At 40.7% G+C, this 23,134-nt stretch overlaps 2 protein-coding genes across 5 annotated transcripts; both read right to left on the minus strand.

The window, feature by feature from the left end:
• Positions 1-5,449, minus strand: CREBZF (CREB/ATF bZIP transcription factor). 4 transcript variants are annotated; one of them, XM_030835922.2, is made up of 4 exons: positions 4,133-5,449; positions 3,844-3,921; positions 2,698-2,766; positions 1-946 (listed from the first exon to the last, which is right to left on the minus strand). In XM_030835922.2, the coding sequence occupies exons 1-2, from the start codon at positions 5,188-5,190 to the stop codon at positions 3,906-3,908; spliced, it is 1,074 nt and encodes a 357-aa protein (XP_030691782.1). In that variant the 5' UTR covers positions 5,191-5,449; the 3' UTR covers positions 1-946; positions 2,698-2,766; positions 3,844-3,905. The 4 variants fall into 4 exon arrangements, with proteins under 4 accessions (XP_030691782.1, XP_030691777.1, XP_030691779.1 ...); XM_030835917.2 differs by having other exon boundaries at positions 1-2,766; XM_030835919.2 differs by having other exon boundaries at positions 1-3,609.
• A 14,418-nt stretch (positions 5,450-19,867) lies between these two features.
• Positions 19,868-21,449, minus strand: CCDC89 (coiled-coil domain containing 89). The gene has a single exon (XM_060304463.1). It carries the CDS (start codon positions 21,447-21,449, stop codon positions 20,334-20,336), a length of 1,116 nt encoding a protein of 371 aa, XP_060160446.1. The 3' UTR covers positions 19,868-20,333.
• Positions 21,450-23,134: the final 1,685 nt, after the last annotated feature.

Here is a 23,134-nt window from a genome sequence, read left to right on the forward strand (position 1 = left end):
GACCAGGTGAAAGAATGTATTAACATAATCCAACAAAAATGAAATAAAACAACCAGAGTTTTGAGTGTTTTTTCACACTTGTAATGAACTGGAAAAATGTTTCAATTAAGTAAAACAACCATATTCCATGAAAAAAGCCACTCCCATCATCCAGAATACTAAAGCCCTTACATACTAGAGAAATTTTAATATAAAACAGTAGAAACTAGTATACCATTCATTAGAAACCTCAAAATATTTTTAATAAGTCCTCGGAGAAAGCTCAAGAAGCCAAAAACCTCAGAATCCACACATCTTGGCATTACCCTGAATCGCAATTAACTACCCACACATTTAATCATAATCAATTTTTCAAAGATATACAGACAAATCAATGCATCTATTTAAAAAGACTACTCTTTAAAGACTTTACATTAACTTTTATATTCTACTCAGCAACGTCTGTCTGTACTTCAGATTAGTTCTCATGTTCCAGGAAATAAATACAAACTCATTATATGCCTGTGATCACTGATGGCCTGTTTATGTAATTCTACTCCACTAAATCTAATTCCACAGAATGTGCGCTTGATTATGTAAAGAATCTAATATTCCTTGATGAAATACTATCATTCTCTTCTCCAATGGTTGCAATTTTTAAAAGGTATGCAAAGAACTGAGTATCACTCCCATGAAAGACAAAAATAAGTATAATTTTGTTCCAAAATTAACTTTGTCTCATGTATTTCTATTAAGTCTTTCAAGGATTCCAGAGAATCTTTTCATATCTCCATTTCTGGAAAGTGAAATCAGTATAGAAGTAATTTGGGAACTTGAAAATGGCATTCATTTTTTTCAGCAGATGCCAAATTTTTGACCGACATGGCTCCCACAATTACTTTGTTACCATCAGTCCAGTCAGTTAACAGGTTGTAGGAAAAGATTCGTTTTTGCAGACACTGCTAAGCTGTTTAAAGAGAAGAGAGAGAGATTAATTTAGTGATTATCAAATGCACAAATATTTAAAATATTTCGAACACTTTTTGTCGGATTATATCAGAGGTGTGACTACATTTTAACAAACGTGGACTTTTTAGTTAGGTTTGGTCAAGGAAGTGCAGAAACATTAAGTCAATATGATGTGTTAGTTCAATTAATGTATAAATTCCTGTCACCATCGGAAGACAAACATTAAAAGCTACATCTTTAGTACTTGCTGTATCATTTTGCCAGAGAGGCACAATTAGGAAAAAAATATTAAAAAAAAAAAGATTCCCCAAACACTAAATTGCTTTCATCCATTACAGTAAACAGAGCCAAACCTGAAAATTTCTAAATCCATATTATATTCCAGAAATCTCCTTTATCCAACTACTAATCATTCAGAACACAATTTTCTAAAAATAGTAAGACAACAGTTTCATATTAATCATAACTTTTTTAATTAACAAGTAGTGAATAGGACACTTTAAGATATTGTTTACTACATACTGAAATAAACATATCTGTTGTAAATTCAGAAACCCAAACATTTACAGTAAAATATGTTTACACATAAATATGACCAAATTTATTTAAAGCCCCTGTTAGATAGGTCCTAAATACATGCAATACCATGTAAAAACAAGACCATGACGTTGATGCAAAAAATGACAAAATCACTAATTTACCAAAATTAGAAAAAAAAGAGAATGAGATGGAAACTAAGAAAAGACAGTTAAAACAGAAGCAACCTAACAAAGCAGCTTTTAAAATAGTCGATACTAATCTCCATTTTCAAAAGTTCTTAATCAAGTATTTCCAAAAACTGCCATTTATAAAATGACATTCTAAAAATCTATACTTGGAATGTCAAATCATCCCAATTCAGAAAGCTTTGACTACTGTTTCTCCCCAGCCCCAAACTTCAAATAATGCAGGAAAATCATTGACGTTAGGAAGAAAATATTCCAAGGGAATGGTATAATTTTTAGAAAAACGCACTTACTGCTTCCAGAACCTTTTAAAACCCACAGCATTAACAACAATCATTTTTCCTATTTTCATCCGTTATTTTCTAATGTCATGTTAGAGATGAATAAATTATTTGAGCCCATGACTGAAAGATCAACAAACCTGGTTTTATTATGACACCATATTTTTGTCATTGGTACTGCACAAAATTATATACAAAGAAATATATACAAAATGTTCAAGTATTAATTAACTTTCAATTCAAGGCTTCTGTTTCAAAAAGCTACATTAACATATTCCATAAAGATAGCACAAATTAGTCATTTCAAATAACTTTTCCAACTACTTTTGGTTTTTATATATATTTATATATATAATTCAGTAGGCACTAAAAATCCATGCAGCTGCATTGTGAGGGGCTTGCTCCTGCACTTAGGTATAAGCAGGTTCATCACTCCAGGTTGTGAGTTTGGCTACTATCCATTCATGCTCAAGTGCAGTAGATGATTTTACAAAATATGCTGTAATGCACTGGAAACCAGAGACCAAGTTAGGTCTCAAAAGTGTATTATCTAGCAACAAAACATTTACAGTTCTGCAAGAACAAGATTCCATTTTCATAACCAAATAACAACAAAATAAAACATTTTATATGTAAGATAACTTACATCTTTGGACTGCTGGAAAATACTTTTTAATTATGAACATTTTAAAATAAAAGCAGAAGCCCTGATATTACCTCTTTTTCCTCATTTCTTATACTACCTTTTAAAATAAAGCAGGAAATGTGGCCAGCAGCTGGTCCCGTCTCTTCTGCCCCAACAGCTGTATCCACTTTAGCACAAAGAAAAACAAGGATGCTAAATACGTATATACTTTATCAAACAGTGATGTTTCACAAAGAATTTCTTAATGTCTCTTACACTGAAAGACACTGTGACTCAATCTATACAACTGGACAATAGATAATAGAGTACTTCAAAGGAAGACTATGTCCCAACTTTGGAAAAAGTGTCAATCGTGTCATTAAGTCACTCAATTTTAAAACTTACTTTTAAATAGGACAAATACCCTTGAAATATGGAGAATAAGATTCTTTGTGAAGCCTCACTTTACACGTTTTCATTCACATTTCATAACCGTCAATATCTAATCATACATAAATTTAACCTAAAATTTTAATACAACAAAAATAAAGGTGTTCAACAATTTATTCATACTCAGTGATAGGGTAAATCACTGTGCTGGTCCTCAAAGAAACATTTCATCAACCATTCTTATTCTTCCTTTAAGTAACTAACACAGGAGTCTGATATGCATGTTAATTTCCAACTTCTCTAATGGTGAGATATAAAAATCTATTAATCTGAATAGATTGTATATCTATATCTATGAAAACTAAAAGGCATTCTTGAATATTTAAGAGATTTCTGTCATCTCCACAAAATAACTATCACATTTGTGTATGCCCCAAGTACTTATTGTCAACCTCTGAAAAGTTGCTCTAAAATTGGAATTCCAATTTGCACCTTGTACAACTCGGAACTTCCATTCAACTTCACCTGTGTCACTTTCTCCAAACTGTATCTCTATTAGCAGCTTTCAGTGTACAGTTGGAACCGATGTCATCCAAGGCCATGTCCACACTGGGGACAGAAGAGCTAGGTACACGCAAGTCTGAACAAGGGGACACATTAACAGCTATTTCAACCAGAAGAAGCAACTTGAATACAATATTGACCAGCACAAGTCTGTTTCCAGGGTGGACAGGGCCCAAATTAGATTCCCCTCCCACCTTCCAAAAAACAAAAGAAAAAAAAAATCACACACACACACACAAATTGAGATGTTGCCCATTAAAGTAGACTAAGCAGCAGAGCATGAGCGTTACGTGAAGAGATGGATCCTTACCAGGTTGTGAGGCGGGAACGACTGTTCTGTAACCCCTACAACGGAGCCTGGCAGGAAGGAAATCACCTAAAAAAGAAACTGTCAGAGAGATTTAATAGTGACATGTTATCATTAGGAGTTGGTTACAGTGTCACATTCATGCTTTTAGCTAAACACTTAAGGATTCAATATTACTTTTTTTTCCTCCTCTGAAATGTGTCCAGTGAAGATGTCCCACTAAGGTGTTTTACATGGTGTAAGGGAGTTGAAAGGGGTAAACGCGGATAAAGAGCAGATTACTTGACCCTACATTTTAAGAGAAGACGACGCCTTCCGGGCGCACGCCGAGCAGAACTCCACCGACACCTTATCCTTGTCCACATGAAGACACACTCCTCCGGCTGAGTCCTCCTCTTCCAGCAGGTCCTGCTGCTGCTTTCCCACGGGCAGAGCGTAGTCATGGTCACCGGCGGGCGAGTCTCTGAAGAGCGAGGTGGTCAGCCGCAGTCCCACGCCGCTCAGCCGGCTCAGCAAGCGAGCCAGTCCGGTCTCGTTGGCTAAGACGGCCCGTAGGTAGCGACTCTCCTCCTGCAGTGCTTGTACGCGCTTTCCCAGCTCCCGATTCTCGGCCCGCAGCTCCTGGTTCTCGGCTGCCAGACCCCGTACTCGACTCTCCAGCCCCATCACGTACTCCTTCTTCTTCAGCCGATTGAGACGGGCAGCAGCCGCCGCCGCCTTCCGGGGACTCTTTGTCGTCGCCTGGTTGTTGTCGTTGCCGCTGCTGCCGCCGCCTCCTCCCGGGGACTTTCTCCGCCTCTTTTCGCCGCCGCCACTGTCACTGCCGCTGCTGCAGCCTCCGATGCCGTTTAACAGCCTCTGCAGCAGGTCAGAAAAGCGCTGCATCTCGGCAGCCGCGGCCTCGTCGTCGTCGTCCCCTCTCCACAGGCCGCCGCTATCCGAGCCTCCGCCGGACGAGGAGAGAGGCCCGGGCGAGTTGAGCCCGGGCTCCAGATGCCAGTCTGGTTGCCGGGGGTCCAGCAGATCCGCCAGTTCCAGGCCGGACAGAAAGTCCATGTCCTCCGTCTCCTCCCCGGGGACGCTGGCGATAGCCTCCTCCTCCATCTCCTCGGGCGAGGGCGCGCGCGCGGCCACGATGCCACGGCCCCCCCTCCCGGCGTCCGACTCGCCCTCGTCGCCGCGCGGCTGTTTGCGGCCGGGAGACCCGGCCGCCGCCGTCCCCTCGTCCTCCGCTGCCGCCCGGGTCAAGTCCGGGGGCAGCGAGCAGGTCGCGACCGGCGCCGGGCTCTCGCTGCGGGTTGGGGAGTCGCTGCCCGAGGCCGCCAGCAGTTTGGTCAGGCTATGCCTCATGGGGCCCGACGGCGGGCCCACGTAGGCCCCGGCCCCTCAGACCGGGCCTCGCTGGTCCCAAGGACCCAGAGCGGGTAGCCGGGCAGCAGGCCAGAACGAAATGAAGAGGAAGGTCCGAGTCGCCTCCCGCCCCACTTGGCTGGTCGACCCCCCGCGCCGGGGCGGGGGGGGGGGTAAGCGGTGGAGGGAAGAGAGATGGAAGCGGCGAGGCCCAACGATGACTCGACCGCGCCACCCAGACAACAGCCTGGCCGGAAGTCAGTCGATCTCGTCCCAGCCCCTCCCACCGCATTTCGCGCTCCACTGGGCTCTAGTATCGCGAGAGTTCGAATGAGGTCTGGAGCTGGAGTAGCTCCAGATGTCCAGTGATGTCATAGTAACAGCGGCAAAAATAACAACAAACCTGGGAATTATTGAAAAAGTGGTCGGCCCTCACTTCTCAATACTCTGTATTCTAGCTTCCACCTCCAGTGAAGCCAGTATCGCTCAGAATTGATCATTTAGATACCTAATTTTTGAATAATCTTCGTTATCCTGGAACTTAAGACTGCTGATCAGATTCTTCTTGGAATTGCTCCTTTGCCCTTTCGCTATATCACAAGATCTTTTCACTCAAACACTTATAGAGTACTAGAAGAAAAAAGAGGTGAATAAGTCATTCATATGTAATTTAATTTTTCCAAGTTTTTATTATAAAAATTTCCAAATATACAGAATATGTGAAAGAATATTACAGTATCCACTCTAATTCAACAATAGTACCCAATACCCAGACTCAACAATTAACATTTTGCCATATATGCTTTATCTGTATGTAAGTGTTTGTAAAACATTTTTTTTTTGCAGAATCATCCCAAAGTTGCAGACAAGACACACCACCCAAACATGCTGCAGTATGCACCTCTAAAGATAAGAACATTCTATTTCATAGTCATAATACTATTATCAGGTCTTGAGAAAATTAACAATCTTGCTAATATCTATTACCCATACCATATTCAAATTTGCTCAGCTTTCCTCAAAAATCATCTTTTATAGCAGATATGTTCTTTTGAACCAGGATCCAATCATGGCTCACTTATTGCGTTCGACTGCTTTTTCCCCCATTTGTCAAACTAGAATAGTCCCTTCCACGTTTTAGTTTTTCTTAATATTGGCTTTCTGAAGAGACAAGGTCAGTTGTCTTGAAAAATGCACCACATTCTGGATTTGTCTGTTTCCTCATGGTGTTATTTTGTTCCTCTAGTCCCACAAGGTATTTCAAATTTGAAGCAGTTCACAAATACATTAGAATACAGTGAAACAACTCAAATTTTTACAGAGCAAGGCCAGTGAAAATACAGATGAAATAGGAAGATAAGGAGTTCTGAAAGGAGGAAAAGTTTGTATTATAATAGGATGGACATAAAATCTTACACAATTCCTCAAGTTGAGCTAACAATAGACTAAGCTTCCTGGTAACCCAAACAAATAAATAAACTTTCCTTTATTTGCTTATGAGTAAAGTATACATGAATTCCTCAACTACTTTTCCAGTTCTCATGTCTTAAAGAAACTTTTCTATGGGATACTGAATAAAGTAACAGATAGCCTCACCAATAGCTACCTTTATATGGCTGTTTCTTAGAACGATAGAAAGCAAGTTCCAGGAAAGCTAGACACTGATAGGTTCCAATTTTCCAGAACAGCACCTGGCACAGGAGAGGCTTCGATAAATATTTGTTGAATGAATGAATGAAGACGGTCTCCAACTTTTAGCTGAAGGCATTACACAAAGCTCAACCAAATGAAAACAATTCTTCAAGGGGCACAAATAAGCATAACATATGGTATCTAGAAGAAGAAATAAGTGGCCTCCATGTCCTTCTTAACCTTCCTATTAGGAAAGGTTTTGCTAAAGTAGAACAGCAAACAGTTTGAGATAATAAATATTCTGGCATATTTTGATCTACAGGTGTTTTGTGTGGCTGGTAATCCCATCGAACTGCATTTTCTCCTTGGGCAAAATCAAGATCATGGATTGATTTATCATTTTTTCACTAAATTACAAGATTTTGGATTAAATATACATTGTTTAAGAGCCTCTCCAATTGGATTAAGAGGAAAGTAGGAAACTGAAAGAGAAGAAAGTTTTTACAACGTAGCCTCAGAAGACAAAAAAAGCAACTGAAGCAAGGGTAAAACTCCCAGAAAATGCCTTTCCCTCCCTTTCACCATTCCTCCCTTTTCTTCTCCTCATTCTTCTCATTCTCTCCTTCTTCAGAGTTGGTTTTTCTTTTTTCTGGTTATAATGATCATTGCAAAAGATTCAAATAGTGCAGAACTGTACAAATAAGTAGAAGGATATTACCCATAATCTACCTCAAAATAACTGTTATTAAAATTTTGGTGTATAATAGAGTTTTTCTATGTACAGACATAGAACAACACATTGTTTATTTTAGTTCTTTGAGCTCTACTCTTTTGTGAGAGTAGACATCTTTTGTGGACATCTTTCATACAACTAAATATAGGTCCACATGCTTATTTTTATTTTTATTTTTCTTGCGATACGCGGGCCTCTCACTGTTGTGGCCTTTCCCGTTGCGGAGCACAGGCTCCAGGCGCGCAGGCTCAGCGGCCATGGCTCACGGGCCCAGCCGCTCCGCGGCATGTGGGATCTTCCCGGACCGGGGCACGAACCCGTGTCCCCTGCATCAGCAGGCTTACCCTCAACCACTGCGCCACCAGGGAAGCCCCTGGCTAAGTTTTTATACATAAGCCCTTATTACATATGGGAAGGTATCCCTTCCCAGTGGTGGTCACGGTATGTAGTTCCTATGCACTCATGAGAGTGGATTTGTTCTTTTTAGAATGTGCCTATCCGAAAATTAAAAGTGATATCCTTTTTTGTGAATGTGTATTTCTTTGATTATTAGAAGGTTGAATGTTTTTCACATGACCAATTGATTTCTAATGTGAATAGCCTTTTTACCTCCTTAGCCCATTTTTCTCTGAGGTAGGAGAAAATGTTTTTCAGGGAAAATATCTGTCTTTTTCCTTCTTGATTTATATGAACTCTTTGCATTATAAGGAAAACATACCTTTGTCTCTTATATATTTTACAATTTTTCCCCCAGTTGATCATTTACTGGGGGAGGAAAGGGGTAAAAACTTCTTGTTTTGCTATAATTTTTAAATGGTCAATCTATCAAAATTTTCTTCCTGGTTTCTGGCTTTGATGTTAAGCCTAAAAAGGCTTTATTAGCCTAAATAATACTGATATTTACCTACATGTTTTAGAACTTCTTTAATTACTTCTATTTATAATTTACTAAGAGTTTTTAACAAGTGATTATTTCGTTTAGCTCCAAATGGAATTTATTCTAGTATAAAATGTGACATAGGAATATAATTTTTTCAAAAAGTTATTTGCCACAATATAATTTATTGAACAATTCATACTTGCCACACTGATTTCCCAACATGTATACCAGATATTAAATTCTTACATAAAGTTGAATCTATTTCTGGTCTTTTTCTTCTATTTCATTGATCAGTCTAACCATTCTGGAAGCAAAATCACTACATTTTAATGCAATTTTATAATATATTTTAATATGTCATAGGACAAGTCCTTTTTGGTTAGTCTTACTTTTCAGAATTTTTAATCTCTATTTGAATATTTATTCTTCCAGATAACTTTATAAAATTTTCCAAGTTCAAAAAAAAGCTGGAATTTTCATGAAAATTGCATTAAATTTATTTTTCCCAGTGACTTCATGCATTTTTTTCCTACTGGACTAAATTATGTCTTCTTTTATATTTTCTAAATGGTTATTGTTGCTACATAGGAAAGCTATTTTTTTTTTGTTTAATTTTTAACTGACTTACCCACTCAACTTTCTTAATAGTTTTTATTTTTAGCTTATTCATTCAAATTTCCCTGGTAGACAATTATATCACCTTATTATATATAATGACAATTTTGGCTCCTTCTTTGCAATACTTATTTCGTTATCTTGACTTATAATGAAACAGCATTTCCAGATCGATATCAAATAATGCTGTTAATAACCAACTTACTTGTCTTATTCCTGACTTTAGCAGGAATGCCTCTAGTGTTAGTTGTTGCTTTGAGATGGGTATTTTTATTTGGTTAAGCTCAGTTGCAGGTAACAGAAACCAATTCAGCTATTTTAAGCAGAAAAAGATGTAATACAGAGAAGGTGTTTACAAAGTAATTGGAAGGACTGGAGGAGTGGGCATTAGGCTGGGTGATCAAGAATGCCTCTCAGTACAATGTGGCCAAACAGGCCTGATAGGTCACTGCTATCTCTGCCCCAGTTGGGAAAGTTGTAAATAGAAAGCTGGAATGTTAGCTTCAAGAGCACCGCTGCTGCCAAAACTCTCAACCTGTTGTATTAATTATCTATTGCTGACTAAAAAGTTACCCCAAACCTAAAAACATCAATAAGACAACAATAAACATGTGCTTATTGTTGCAGCTTAAAATAACAATAAACATTTGTTATCTCTGGCGGTTTCTATCAGTCAGAAATCTGTAAGTGCCTTGGCTATACAGCTTAGCTCTGGAATTCTCATGGAATTCAGCCAGATTTTGGCCTGGGCTGGAGTCATCTGAAGGCTTGGCTAAAACTAGAGGATCCACTTCCAAGGTGGCTGACAGGTTGCTCCTGGGGGAAGCATCAAAAGAAAGAAAGGGGGCTTCCTTGGTGGCGCAGTGGTTGGGAGTCCGTCTGCCGATGCAGGGGACGCAGGTTCGTGTCCCGGTCCGGGAGGATCCCACGTGCCGCGGAGCGGCTGGGCCTGCGCGTCCGGAGCCTGCGCGTCCGGAGCCTGTGCTCCGCAACGGGAGAGGCCACAACAGTGAGAGGCCCATGTACCGCAAAAAAAAAAAAAAAAAAAAAAAGAAAGAAAGGAAGAAAAGAAGGACTAATTCGAAAAGATACATGCACCCCATTGTTCATAGCAGCATTATTTATGACAGGCAAGATATGGTAGCAACCTAAGTGTCCATCAACAGATGAATGGCTATATACATATATATACGGATGGATATATAATATATACATATTTATGGCTGGTATATTACTCAGCCATAAAAAGAATGAAATTCTGCCATTTGCAACAATGTGGATGGACCTAGAGAGTATTATGCTTAGTGAAATAAGTCAGAGAAAGAAAAATACTGTATGTTATCAATCATATGTGGAATCTAAAAAAGTAAACCAAACTAATGTATATAACATAACAGAAACAGACTTACAGATACAGAAAACAAACTAGTTGTTACCAGTAGGGAGAGGGAAGGGGCAAGGGGCAAGATAGAGGTATGGGATTAAGAGATACAAACTACTATGTATTAAATAGATAAGCAGCAAGGATATATTGTACAGCACAGGGAATTACAGCCATTATTTTGTAATAACTTTAAATGGAGTAAAATCTGTAAAAATATTGAATCACTATGCTGTACATCTGAAACTAATATAATATTGTAAATCACCTATAATTGATAGATGATTGATAGATAGATAGAACTAGTGAATGAATACTAGAATGAAAACCCAATGTCTTCAAGAATGTGCTTGGCAGCAAAAACAGCCAAAGCAGAGGGAAAGGATCCCTGCCTCATTTGCATCTTCCAAATATAACTGCAGAGGTGTCTGGCAAATATAATTTGTTTTTGTGTTTCTTTTGTTTTAGTTTTTCCATTTGTGCCATACAGGAAAGCACATTAAAAATGATGAATTGGGAGGCTTCCCTGGTGGCGCAGTGTTTGAGAATCTGCCTGCTAATGCAGGGAACACGGGTTCGAGCCCTGGTCTGGGAAGATCCCACATGCCGCGGAGCGACTGGGCCCGTGAGCCACAACTACTGAGCCTGCGCGTCTGGAGCCTGTGCTCCGCAACAAGAGAGGCTGCGACAGTGAGAGGCCCGTGCACTACGATGAAGAGTGGCCCCCGCTCGCCGTAACTAGAGAAAGCCCTCGCACAGAAACGAAGATCCAACACAGCCAAAAATAAATAAATAAATTTATAAAAATTAAAAAAAAATAAATAAAAATGATGAATTGGGAGATTGGGATTGACATATATACACTAATATGTATTTAAAAAATGGATAACTAATAAGAACCTGCTGTATAAAAAAATAAATAAAATAAGATTCAAAAATTCAAAAAAAAAAGCACCCACATTAAAAGAGGGACTGAAATACATTATGAGTACCAATCTATCAAATCCTCCACAAAGACCATGACTTTATGGTACTTCATCACCAATACATACATTTATTGGCTTTCCTATAACAGAGAGTTGGCATAGAGATGGTAGGGAATGCAGCTGAATCAGGGTTGGGATTTTGCTGAATAGATACAGCAGAAGGATAAGAGTGCTACAGAGGCCGGAGTGCTCATTTTAATATAGTTTGCCTATGCACTCATGAAGTATAATCTGTAAAAGGTAGGAACTAAGACCATGAGAGGATTTTTGTGATTGGATGAACATTAAAGACTCAAAAGATTGACATTGTCTAGGGTACTATAGGATTATGTTTACAAGTGCTACATATTTGCATGGATTATGTTCAATTCTCAGTGTGCTAGCTGTATTTCCATTCCTTTCCTCTCAAAAAACCATTTCTGAATGTAAATGAATGAGAATTATAGTACTGTGGACTAATCTGGAATCTGATTTATTTTATTTTAAAATGACCAACATTTGTAACCAACTAAAATAGTAACAAATTACTGGTATGCCTCCCAACTAATCAACCCCACAGTTGCAGCCCCTGAAGTTGAGATTTGCTGCTCTGTTGGGGAAAGGGAGAGCAGGTGTAGAGGAAGTTTGGGCATTAGAGATTTGGAAGGGTAGGACCAGAGCTTTTCGTGTTCTGTTGGGAAGGACTCCACTTCTCAGGTGGGAAATGGTCTTATCTCTCACCCCAGGCACCCCAGAGCCAGACCTTGGCTGAGCTGCTCTTGCTTCCCATTGCCAGTTTCAAATCATTTCTCTTCCTCTCTCCTTCACAAACCTGAGCTCTTTATTAACTTTGATTTTTTAAATATTGAAAATCTGCAATCATACAGAGCTAGAGAAAAAAGTATGCTGAATCTCTTGTATGCTCCTCCAAATTTAAGAATTATTAAAATTTTGCCACACTTGCTTCATCCCCCTGCCTTTTTTTCCCCCTGAAATATTGGAAAATAAAAATCCTTGACATATGTCATTTTATCCCTACACACATCACTATACATTTTTAACAATAAGGTCATTATTTCTGTAACCACAATGTCATGATTGCAACTAGTCAAATTATTATGAATTTCTTGGTATCATCTAACCCCAGTCAATATTCATTTGTGTCAAAAATTTCCAGCTACAGATGGCTTGATTGAATAAGGACCCAAAGAATTCTAATACATTCCTTATATCTCTCAAACCTCTTTTAATCTAAGACAGCATTCCTCCACCCCTTTTCACCAATGCCATTTGATTTTCTGAAGAAGCCAGGTCAGTTGTCCTGTTCAATGTCCCATTATTCTATATTTGTCTGTTTGCTTTCTGGTACTGTTTTACTTTCCCCTCATCCCCGTATTTCCTGTAAGCGGGAAGTTAGTTCTCAGGGCTTAGTTAGCTTAAGGTTCAACATTTTTGGCCGGAATACTTCCAAGAAGGCGCTGCTCTTCATGGTGAGTCACCTCAGGAGGCATATAACATCTAGCTTTCCTGTTTTTAGTGATGCTAAGATTGATCAATGTTTTCAAATGGTGACAGTAAAATTCTCCATTAACCTTTCTCCTAATGGTTTCATCTAATGATGATCAGTGCCTGAATAAATTATTTCACTACTTTTATTACCTGGGATTCTTTTATTATCTGGGATTTTTCAGTGAAAAGCAACTTTATCTCACCACGTATGGGCCATTTCCCCTGTGAAATACAGGGGATAGGAAAAGTAGGATAAATGCTCACTCACTGAAAGCTTTAGCTCTCTGATTTCCTCTTCACCCAGTAAGATCTTATTTAAGGATACCCAGTAAGTGACATGATTTGAAACAAGGCAGTCTGATGCCAGTGCTCCCCTTCACTCACTGCACTAATACCTTGACTAGTTTGTTGATCACAGATTTGGGTTTCTAAAGGGCGTAGTGAAAGGATTTGAGTGGGGATAGGGCATGGGGAGGATTGAGCTAAGATTTCTGACAGGGATGGAGATAAATATGGATGTGAGCATAATTGGATTAATGTAGCCAGAGTCTCTTGTTAGAGTCTACTGTGAGTGCTTATTCTGCAGCCCTAGGTGGTGTGGCTATTGTGAAAGCAGTTTTCTTGCCAAGAACAGGAAGTGCTATGAAGGCTTCTGAGCTTCTTTTTAATGTTTTCCTCCTCTCTGCTCTTGGACAATTCTTATACATTATATAGGCTTTAACTTAAATGCCACTTCTAGGAAAAGCTTTCCCTAACCTCTTCTACCTTATGTTAAGAAACCCTGCTATGCACTCCCATGTCATCCTATCCTTTAGCATTTTCTTCTTACCCACTAGGATGCAGATTCAGCGAGGATACGGTCTCTGCGTTGCTCACATTGTGCCCAGCATTTAACATAGTGCCTAGACAATAATAGGCTCTCAATAAATATTTGTTACATTAATGAGATATATTAAATAAATTAGTTATTAATTAAAATTGAATATCAGAATGGCTTGGCCTGTTGGAGAAAATAGGCTTTCCAAAATCTAAAATTTAGGTCTCACACAGACGTGTGAAAATCCATGAGAAAAGTTAATACATTTAAATCTTTATACTTAGGAGAGAAATAGGAATCATAGGAGGCACTCCTTAGGGTAGAAAAAGATACTGTCATTAGCCGTATGTGGCTGAACATTAATGAAATCAGCAGCTTCCAGCTGAATGGCCTGACCCAGATCTGTCAGGCCATATTTGGCTCTATAGAAAATATGTCTTGTCTACTCAGTTCTTGGGGAAAGAAAAATCTGTAGGCTTTTTGAGTCATCTGCTCAGAAATACAGCTTATTGGGAAGCAATTATGCAGAAGATATTTTTTGTTTTTAATTTTAATATACATGTGCATATATATTTTTTTTTTTTGAGGGGGGGGCGGCTGTGCCGTGCACCTTGTGGGATCTTAGTTCCCTGACCAGGGATTGAACCCAGGCCCTCGGCAGTGAAAGCACAGGGTTGTAAAAACTGGACTGCCAGGGAATTCCCAATTTTACTATATTTTTAAAGAGGTGATATATTCACATGGTTCAAGAGTCAAATGATACAAAATGGGATAAGTTGAGAAGTTTCCTTCACACTCCCATCCTTTACCAGCCCTGTCCCCACACTCATCCACACCACTAATAAACACTTTCTTTTTAGCATTTCTTTTTTCCAATATTTATTTATACAGATGGGAGTACATATGTTTACATTCTTATCCCCCCCATTCTCTCCCCCTTACACAAAGTAATATATGATAGATATTCTGCACCCTGTTTGTTTTTTTTAATAAATTTATTTACTTAATTTATTTATTTTTGACTGCGTTGGGTCTTTGAGCTGTGCGCAGGCTTTCGCTAGTTGTGGCAAGCAGGGGCTACTCATTGCGGTGGCTTCTCTTGTTGTGGAGCACGGGCTCTAGGCTCTTGGGCTGTAGAGCACAGGCTCAGTAGTTGTGGCACACGGGCTTAGTTGCTCTGCGGCATGTGGGATCTTCCCGGACCAGGGCTCGAACCTGTGTCCCCTACATTGGCAGGCGGATTCTTAACCACTGCACCACCAGGGAAGTCCCTGCACCCTGTTTTTTTCCCCTACATATATCCTGGAGATATTTCTATTATCAGTGTACAGAGAGCTTCCTTTTTCTTTCTTCCTTTTTCTTGCTTTTCTTTTTTTTTTTTTTTTTTGCATTTGCAATGTATTCCAAGGTTTGGAGGGCCCACAGTTTATTTAATTGTTTCCATATTGATGGTATGTAGGGTATTTCCAATCTTTTGCTATTACAAACAATTCTGTAATGAATCATCTTAAACATGAAAGGGAAGATTATTTTACATCAGTGCAAATAAGAGTGGATTAGAAGCATTAAATAGGGAGAGTCTGACAAATAGCTAGGATAAGTCCCTTTGTTGAACTGAGGAGTGAGGGGGTTGGAGAAGGGGCATTGTAGTTAGTTGAATGTGTAATGAATGACCAGGGAGTTCTGTCCAAGGGGAAATTTTTTTCTTGGATTAGTTTTTGCCAAATGGGATAAACAGAAGGTTTGAAAAGAACAACATCAAGTAGCCCTAGGCCCTTACATTTAATAAGATGTTCTTAATGTTTGGAAAATAATATCCAGTTTGTCCTTAAGGAGATGGACAAATGATTAGAAAAGTCCATTATTGGCCACCTCCCAAAATTCCAACAACTTTTTTAAGAGGCTGAGATTGAAAGAAAAAAAGACTCCCTGCCTGATAAAGCCCTGTCAATCTAAGTAGATGTGGTACAGCAGACACTGTTGGTGGCCCACCCAACATCCATCTCCCTTCAACCTCACTGGCAAAGCCCTGCTTTTGTCAGGTAGCCCCATGTACTATATACCACAGAGATTGGCTTCATTCCTATCCTATCCAGGATCCAGGCAGATCCTGATTGGTCCAAGTCAGTCATGGTGGCAACATTGCCCATGAAGATGTTTGGTTGGGGTATTTGCATATGGCCCAATTTTGGCCAATAATAATGAAGACAAGTCATCTGGTCAGCTTTGGGGAGAGTAGTTAGGGTCGTGGCCCTTTTTCCTTTATTCATGTGCCAAGAGGTAGTATCTCAAATGTCTGCCCAGTTCTCTTCATCTTGTCATAGTGGGGAACAGAGAATCATTCCTGCCCCGACCAAGCCACCGCTACTCCACAGGTATCTGAGTCAATGAGGGCTGGATAGAACAGCAAGCACCCGCGCAGGTATTCCTTCAAACAATGTTCTTTAAAGGTCTAACTTCAATGTAGTGGAGTTGGGGAGAAATAGATTTTCTATCAATACTTTGTTCATTAGAAACAAATTAACTTCAGTTAATTTTCACTAAGTGAAACGGAGACAGTGTTGTGAAGACATCAGCCAGTCAGTTCATTTTTCCTGTAGTTCTCCTTCCTTTTCTAGCTCTCTTTGATTTTTTTTTGAACCAGACAAGTTCCTTCGAGGCACACTGAAGGGCTTACAGTGTAGGTAACACAAAAGATCACACTTAGCTACACAGCACTAGTCACACGTTATTTGGTTTTAGAATCTCTGTTCTATGGATTTTCATTTTAGGGTTACTGCTTGTGGATGCCACAGACAAATTCACTGGGGATCTAGGTCTGCTTTAGAAAGGTTTGTTGTTTTGTTTTTAAATTTCTCCTCAAGGGCAGTAATTTGGAGGTGGCTGATTTACATTTTGACAGTTTGTTCCAATGATAAGCATGGCTTTACAGATGAGCATACCACAATAACTAATCTAGTTGCCCATGCCCTAATCTGGTCTGGGTCACAGATTAAATACAAGATAAGCACTGAGAGTGGAATTACAAAGTGCTGTGGAGCACAGAGGGGGAAAAAAAACCCAACCAAACAAACAAACAAACAAAAAACGTTGCCCTTTTGTGACTGGTTAGAAGGTGGTTTGTATACTGGGAAAAAGCATGGGTTTTAGAGCCAGAAAGCAGGTCCAGCTACATAATTTGCTGTGCCCAGCATAAAATGAAAATGTGGAGCTCCTTGCCACACAATTATTAAGAACCTCAAGGCAGCAGCAGTAGAACCAAGTGCAGGGTCCCCGTGCAGGTGGCACGCCCATGAAGCCAGTCCTCCCAGAGGGGCTTGGGTTCAAATCTCACCCCTGCCACCCCAAAACCTGCTGGCTTCGGGCGAGTCACCCTCTCTCTGTGTGTCTCATTTTTATCTATGAAATAGTGATAACTGAACCTCCCTTGAAGAGTTGGTATGAGGGTGACATGAAAAGCACTTGACACATGATAGGTTCCCATTACTCTTACTTTCTTCCTTTGTGTTGTGGGCTCCTTTCCTCAGCTGTTCTCTAGGCATCCATCTTTAACCTTCTATTATCATTACCCACTTTTTTTTCAATATCTTTCAAAAGGGTATTAGAGTGAGCATTATGAAATGGCCCACATCTAATCATTTGTAACCTACAAAGTGGCAATTTTATATGGTTCAACCTAACACAAACTCCTTAGCATGACTGAACAGTATTGTCCTTAGACCCGGGCAACTGAGACCCTTTCTTTGCGCCCACGTTTTAGGGAGCATGCACCTTACCCATCCCCCATGCTCTTCCAGACGCACCCTTCCCTCCTAATGAAGAGCCCAGGTGGCAAGTCCTCTACTAGCCCACACTCCTGTACGAGGATCCTAGAATTCCCTGCTCAAATAGCCCTCAGGACCCGCTTGGCCTTTGCCTAGGAGCCTCTTCCTCCTCCTCGCAGGCTGGGCACAAAAGTTGAATGGGAGAGATCACCACCCCACCCGACAGCTGTTTGGGCGGAGCTTGCACGGGCCAGCGTGGGTGGAGGAGGGGGCGGGAAGAGATGCTGGCACGCATGCGCACCAGTCTCTTCGCTAATCCGCCCGAACCTGCATGGGAGGAGGAAGAGGGCTGGTCTGTGTCTCCTGTTTGTGCACTTGCCAGTCTCCTCCCGCCTCTCTTCTCTTATTTCTATCTGTAGAGATGCTTCTCCGCACCTCCTCCCAACTACTTATGATTTCCAAGTATTCTGGACATTTTTTAAAACCTCTGTGACTTTCTACACGATGCTGTCTGAAATCTTTCTCCCTTTTCAACACCTGATAAAATTCTACTAGATATTTAAGAACCAGCTTATATATCAACTTCTGTGTTAGTCATCCCGGGCAATCCTCTCTACCATCCCAACCCTTACCCTCAGGCTTTTAACTGGTGTGTGTGTGTGTGTGTGTGTTTTACCCGCTGTGATCTCATAACACCCCTTGTGAAAACACATTACACTGTATGTGACTGCTCTTTTGCCCCTGGGCTAGACTGTGTGGGAGCTCTTCCAGGGCAAAAAACATGCTTCTTCATGCTTATTCTCAGTGCCCACCCCCAGAACTTGGTACTCAGTAGACAGTCAATAAATCTTTCAGTGTGATGTTGTCATCAAAATCCCGGCTCCCCAGGGACCAACTGGCCTTGAGCAAATTGCTGAATCTCAATTTCCTCTTCTTTGAAACAGAAATGAACACTATTACCTTCTTCAGTGTTGCTAAGGATTAAATAAAACAATATATTGAAAGTGCTTCAGTTCAATGATAAATAGTATGGACTCAGTAAAGGGTAACCTTAATCAGCTCCTATATATTCTGATTCTTGGTAATGTGTAAGAGGAAGTAAACAGTCCTTTCATGCCAGCAAGGTGGATCCTTGGAATTTGTATTTAATACCACAATCTTAATAGAACTGTGAGAAAATAGGTTTTAAAAATTGCTTTAGGTAAGGCAAGTGATGCTTAGAATTGTTTATTAAAAAGGTACCAAGTAATATTTTTTAATAAATTCAAATCATTAGGTAACTCTTGGCACTCTTGGCACTAAATGGGTGAGAAAAATACTACACTGCAATCTATTTTGGGAAGTATTCATAATAATGCTTCTATGTCAACTAAATACAGGGAAATAAGGAAGCATAAAGTGTAGTTTTACATCTACCTCTTTAAGAACTTTGCATAAATATAATAACTATTATCTGTTTTTATCATTACACATTTAAGTATTCCTACAAAAATGAGGTAAGTATACATATATACATTCCATTTAGATGGGTTTTTTAATAAAATGAAAGAGTTGCAAGAAAGTATGTTAAGAGAAACACAATCACTATGTGTTGCTATAGGTATCATATCCAGTGTGCTATGATCTATTACCCCAAACTGGGGACTTTTGTCTATTAGCATATTGTGCAATATTAAATGAAACTACTGATATTTGCTTTTTTGTACCTCTAAATCCTGTTTTTATTAAGGAGAAAAAACAAGAAAATGGAATGTGATCTAAGCTTGCAGGAAAAATTAAAATGGGTTGATTTTACTTACTTGAATCTTATTGCTCATATAGACTGACTATAATAAAGTTTGCCTACTTTGGAAAAGAATTTAACTGACTATAATAAAGTTTGCCTACTTTGGAAAAGAATTAATGAGCTCAATTTTTGTTCTCCGAGCTAGTGCGACTAAAATAAAATAGAAAGGATACTGCCATAAAGCAGGTGAAGCAAGCAACTGTTTGGTCCGTTGCAAAATCAGACACTTTTCTGCAAGTTATCCATGCTATTAATATGCTATTAACTGTTATAGCTTACAGTCTCAACTACGGGAGATTACAAGCCTACCTCTCTACAAGGGCTAATTATGCTAGTTTTTTTCTTTTCACAGTAACACATCCCATTGCACTTTTAAGATTCACTCAAGGGGACTTCTCTGGCGGCGCAGTGATTAAGAATCCGCCTGCCAATGCAGGAGACATGGGTTCGATCCCTGGTCCGGGAAGATCCCACATGCCGTGGAGCAACTAAGCCCGTGTGCCACAACTACTGAGACTGCACTCTAGAGCCCTCGAGCCACAACTACGGAGCCTGCGTGCCTAGAGCCCGTGCTCTGCAACAAGAGAAGCCATCACAATGAGAAGCCCACACACCGCAACAAAGAGTAGCCCCCGCTCACCACAGCTAGAGAAAGCCCGTGTGCAGCAATGAAGACCCAACACAGCCAAAAATAAATAAATTAAAAAAAAAAAAAGATTCACTCAAGTCCATAATGGCTGCTAATTTTAAAACTTAGGACACATGAAGATACCTGAGGTTGAGAATGAATGAGTTATGGGGGAGGTGGAGATACTGATAGCAAACTTAGGGAGATTTCAAAGGCACAGAAAGAAATTTGGTTAATCTCGTGTATTCTAGGTGGTAGGACTGAAAATTGGTGTTATCCTGACAATGGCAACAACAATGTCATAGTAAAGTAGTTTTTCTTTGAGTGGTCTCTTGTACTTAAAAGTAGAATAAATGGAATCCCATCTTTACTCTTGCCACAAGGCACAAATACTTGATTTCTAAATTGGAGGCCAGAGGAACCAGAAGCTTCCTTATGGAAAGAGATGGCGGAGTTTGGCGTTGAGTTCTCTCTCCTTGCTTAAAAGATCCAGGCTGTGCTTTTTGAAGGCTTCTGACTGCAGCCTGAGTTCATCGTAGGCCTTCTGGATCCCATCTAGCCTGCGCTGGAGTTCCCGGACTCTCAAGTTACTGTCCACGGCCACTGCCTCTTGTTCAAACCGCTCTAGCGCACGCCTCCTGGCCACATCGGCCGTCTCCAACTTCTCCTCAAGCTGGCGGATCTCTGCTTGCTTGTTCTGAAGCAGCTTGCCCCTCTCCATGGACAGCTGCAACAGCTCGTCTTTCTCACAAGTGACGGTCTGCAGCCTGGCCTGCAGCTCCTGGTTCAGCTGGCTGTGTGCCTCCTCGGCCTTGGCCATCTGCTCCATGGCCTGTTGGTGCTGCTGCTTGAGGCTCTGCAGCTGGTTGCGCAGCTGCTCTGTGTCCTTGGTGTGGGCGCAGGCCTGCTGGCTCTGGAACAGCTCCAGCAGTTCCTTCTCTCGGGCCTGGGCCTGGCAGGCCTCCTGAGCGCTCCTCTGTTTCAGAGACTCCAGCTCCTTGGTGAGGGCCTCACTCCGGGCAGTGAGCTGCAATACTTTGGCCTCCTGGTCCTTCAGAGCCTGGCTGAAGAGGTGGTCATTCTCCATCCTCAGCTTCTCATTCTCCTCTCTCAGCTTGATGTTCTGACTTTTGTGTTCGTCCTTGAAGCGGATCATCAACTCATGGTTGGCTGCCAGGGTCATAAAGCGTTCCTCCAGCCTCTGGGCCTGCTCGCTCTTGGCCTTCAGCTTCTCAGCATCCTGCATCCTCTTCTCCTCCAGCTCTGTGTTGAGCAGCTCCAGGATCCGGCAGCGCTCCAGGGCCTCGTCTGACCTCCGCTTCAGTATGCAGATGAGCTGGGACTGCTCCTGGATGCGGGAGTACAGCTTCGCCTTCTCACTCTTCTCCTCTTCGGACAGTCCCCGGAGGTTTGCCAAGGCTTCCCTCAGACCATCCAGTTCCTTAAACTCCATCTCCTCTTCCTGGTTTTCTAGATTTTTGTTTTGCTTATCTAAGGGTTCTTCAGAGGGTGGGGTGTCCATCCTGAGAGCCGTCTTTTCCTGAGGCATCAGCACTCTCCTCTACTATCGGCTGACTGCATGGCCTCCCCCTCCAGATTTCAAAAGCCGTGGTGTTGCTAGGGACTCCTGGCAATGTCTAGCAGTCGTTTTTTTCACCCAGTAAGGAGCCCTGTGATTGGTGGACAGGTCTTCAGAATGCTGTGAAGTAACCACAGGGGGACTCCGGTGAGTCCAGAACCAATCTGGTCAGGTTATACTTGCCTATCTAACCAGTCACAGCTCTCAGCCCAGTGTCTGGCCTGTACTGTACAGAGATGCCAAGCCCACCTGATTTCCAGCCAGCATCAGGGGAAGAAGCCTGACTCCACATAATTTCTTGTGGGAGTAAACAAATCAAGCAGTGGTGACATATTCCTCTTCCCTCTCCCGGCTTCAGTGGTCATGAGAATAAAGTCCTCTCTGTGGAAAGTGTTGGCTCCTTAAAAAATTTGCAATCTATAAATACAAAGTAGCAGTAGTACTCTGAGAGCGGTGATCCTAAATGGCTGTGAGTTTGTACCTGTAGTGTTTAACACACCTCTGAGAAAGAGCAAACCCCAGAGAAATTTCTTTTGTTTCCTGAAGCATTGTCCCCAACTGGGAATACATTTTATTAGCTATTCAGCACTCCCTGTTTTACCCACTGGCACAATAGGGTTACAGAGAAAAGCTTAATGGACAATATGGACGTGATAAACGTTAAAACAGAAAAAAGAATCAAATGAGGCTTACCTTATACACACCAAAGTCAATTCCAGATGGATTAAACAGTTAAATGTAAAGACTAAAATGAAAACAAAGTATTAAAAATGGAAACTAGAGGAAAACAAAGGTAAGTATTAAAGTTCTGGGTCAGGAAGGACTTTCTTAGCTTAAATATTATGTAAGAGATGAATAAGGTAACACTCAATTTGACTTAAACATCTAAAGTTATATATAATTTAAAAAATTATGTGACTCTGAGGTCTGGAGCCCCTTCTTTCTCAAGACCTGCCTGACGTTTTAGTTTTATTCCCTAGCCTAACACCAGCTATTGACGTTTCCCTAGCAGGCCCTGTCTGTAGGTGTTCCCTCTGCCTGGAATGCTTTTTTCCACTTTGTCCCTTGTCGCTCTAGTAATTTACCCAGCATTTTATACTTAGATAAGAATCACCTCCTCTGTGAAGCCTCTCCTAGCCGGTAAGTGTAGACGTGACCACTCACCTCTTTTAGTGCGGCCACTCTAGTCTATTTGTACTTCCAACAGAGCATTTGAAAGCCTTACTTCACTCATCATTTACTCCCCTGCCTTCCCCTGTTAAACTCTGAGATCCTTAGGGGCAGGAACTGTGTCTGTTTCATCCTTGGTGACTAGACCAATGCCTTGGGGAGACTCAGATAAATATGTGTTGAATGGATGTTGAAGGCAAAAATCGAATAGAGAAAACTATCCACCATAAATATGACAGACAACAGATTTATATTTTTACAAAGAGCCTGTACAAATCAATAAAGCGTTAACAGCTTAAAAGAGAAATAAACAATTGAATTCACAGATGAGGGGACAGAAATGGCCAAGAATTGAACCCTATCAGGGATCCAATAAATATAAGTTAACATTAGATATCATTTCATCTATCAAATTAGTCAAAAATTTTCCCCTTCTTTTAAGATGACCCAGATACCTGGTATTTAAGATACCTGGTATTATTATT

The sequence above is a fragment of the Globicephala melas genome, chromosome 8, assembly GCF_963455315.2.
Source record: "Globicephala melas chromosome 8, mGloMel1.2, whole genome shotgun sequence".
Taxonomy (NCBI): domain Eukaryota; kingdom Metazoa; phylum Chordata; class Mammalia; order Artiodactyla; family Delphinidae; genus Globicephala; species Globicephala melas.

What these genes read in the sequence shown, in the direction of transcription:
- CREBZF (XM_030835922.2), bottom strand. Translation starts at nt 5,190, where the DNA reads ATGAGGCATAGCCTGACCAAACTGCTGGCGGCCTCGGGCAGCGACTCC.
- CCDC89 (XM_060304463.1), bottom strand. Translation starts at nt 21,449, where the DNA reads ATGCCTCAGGAAAAGACGGCTCTCAGGATGGACACCCCACCCTCTGAA.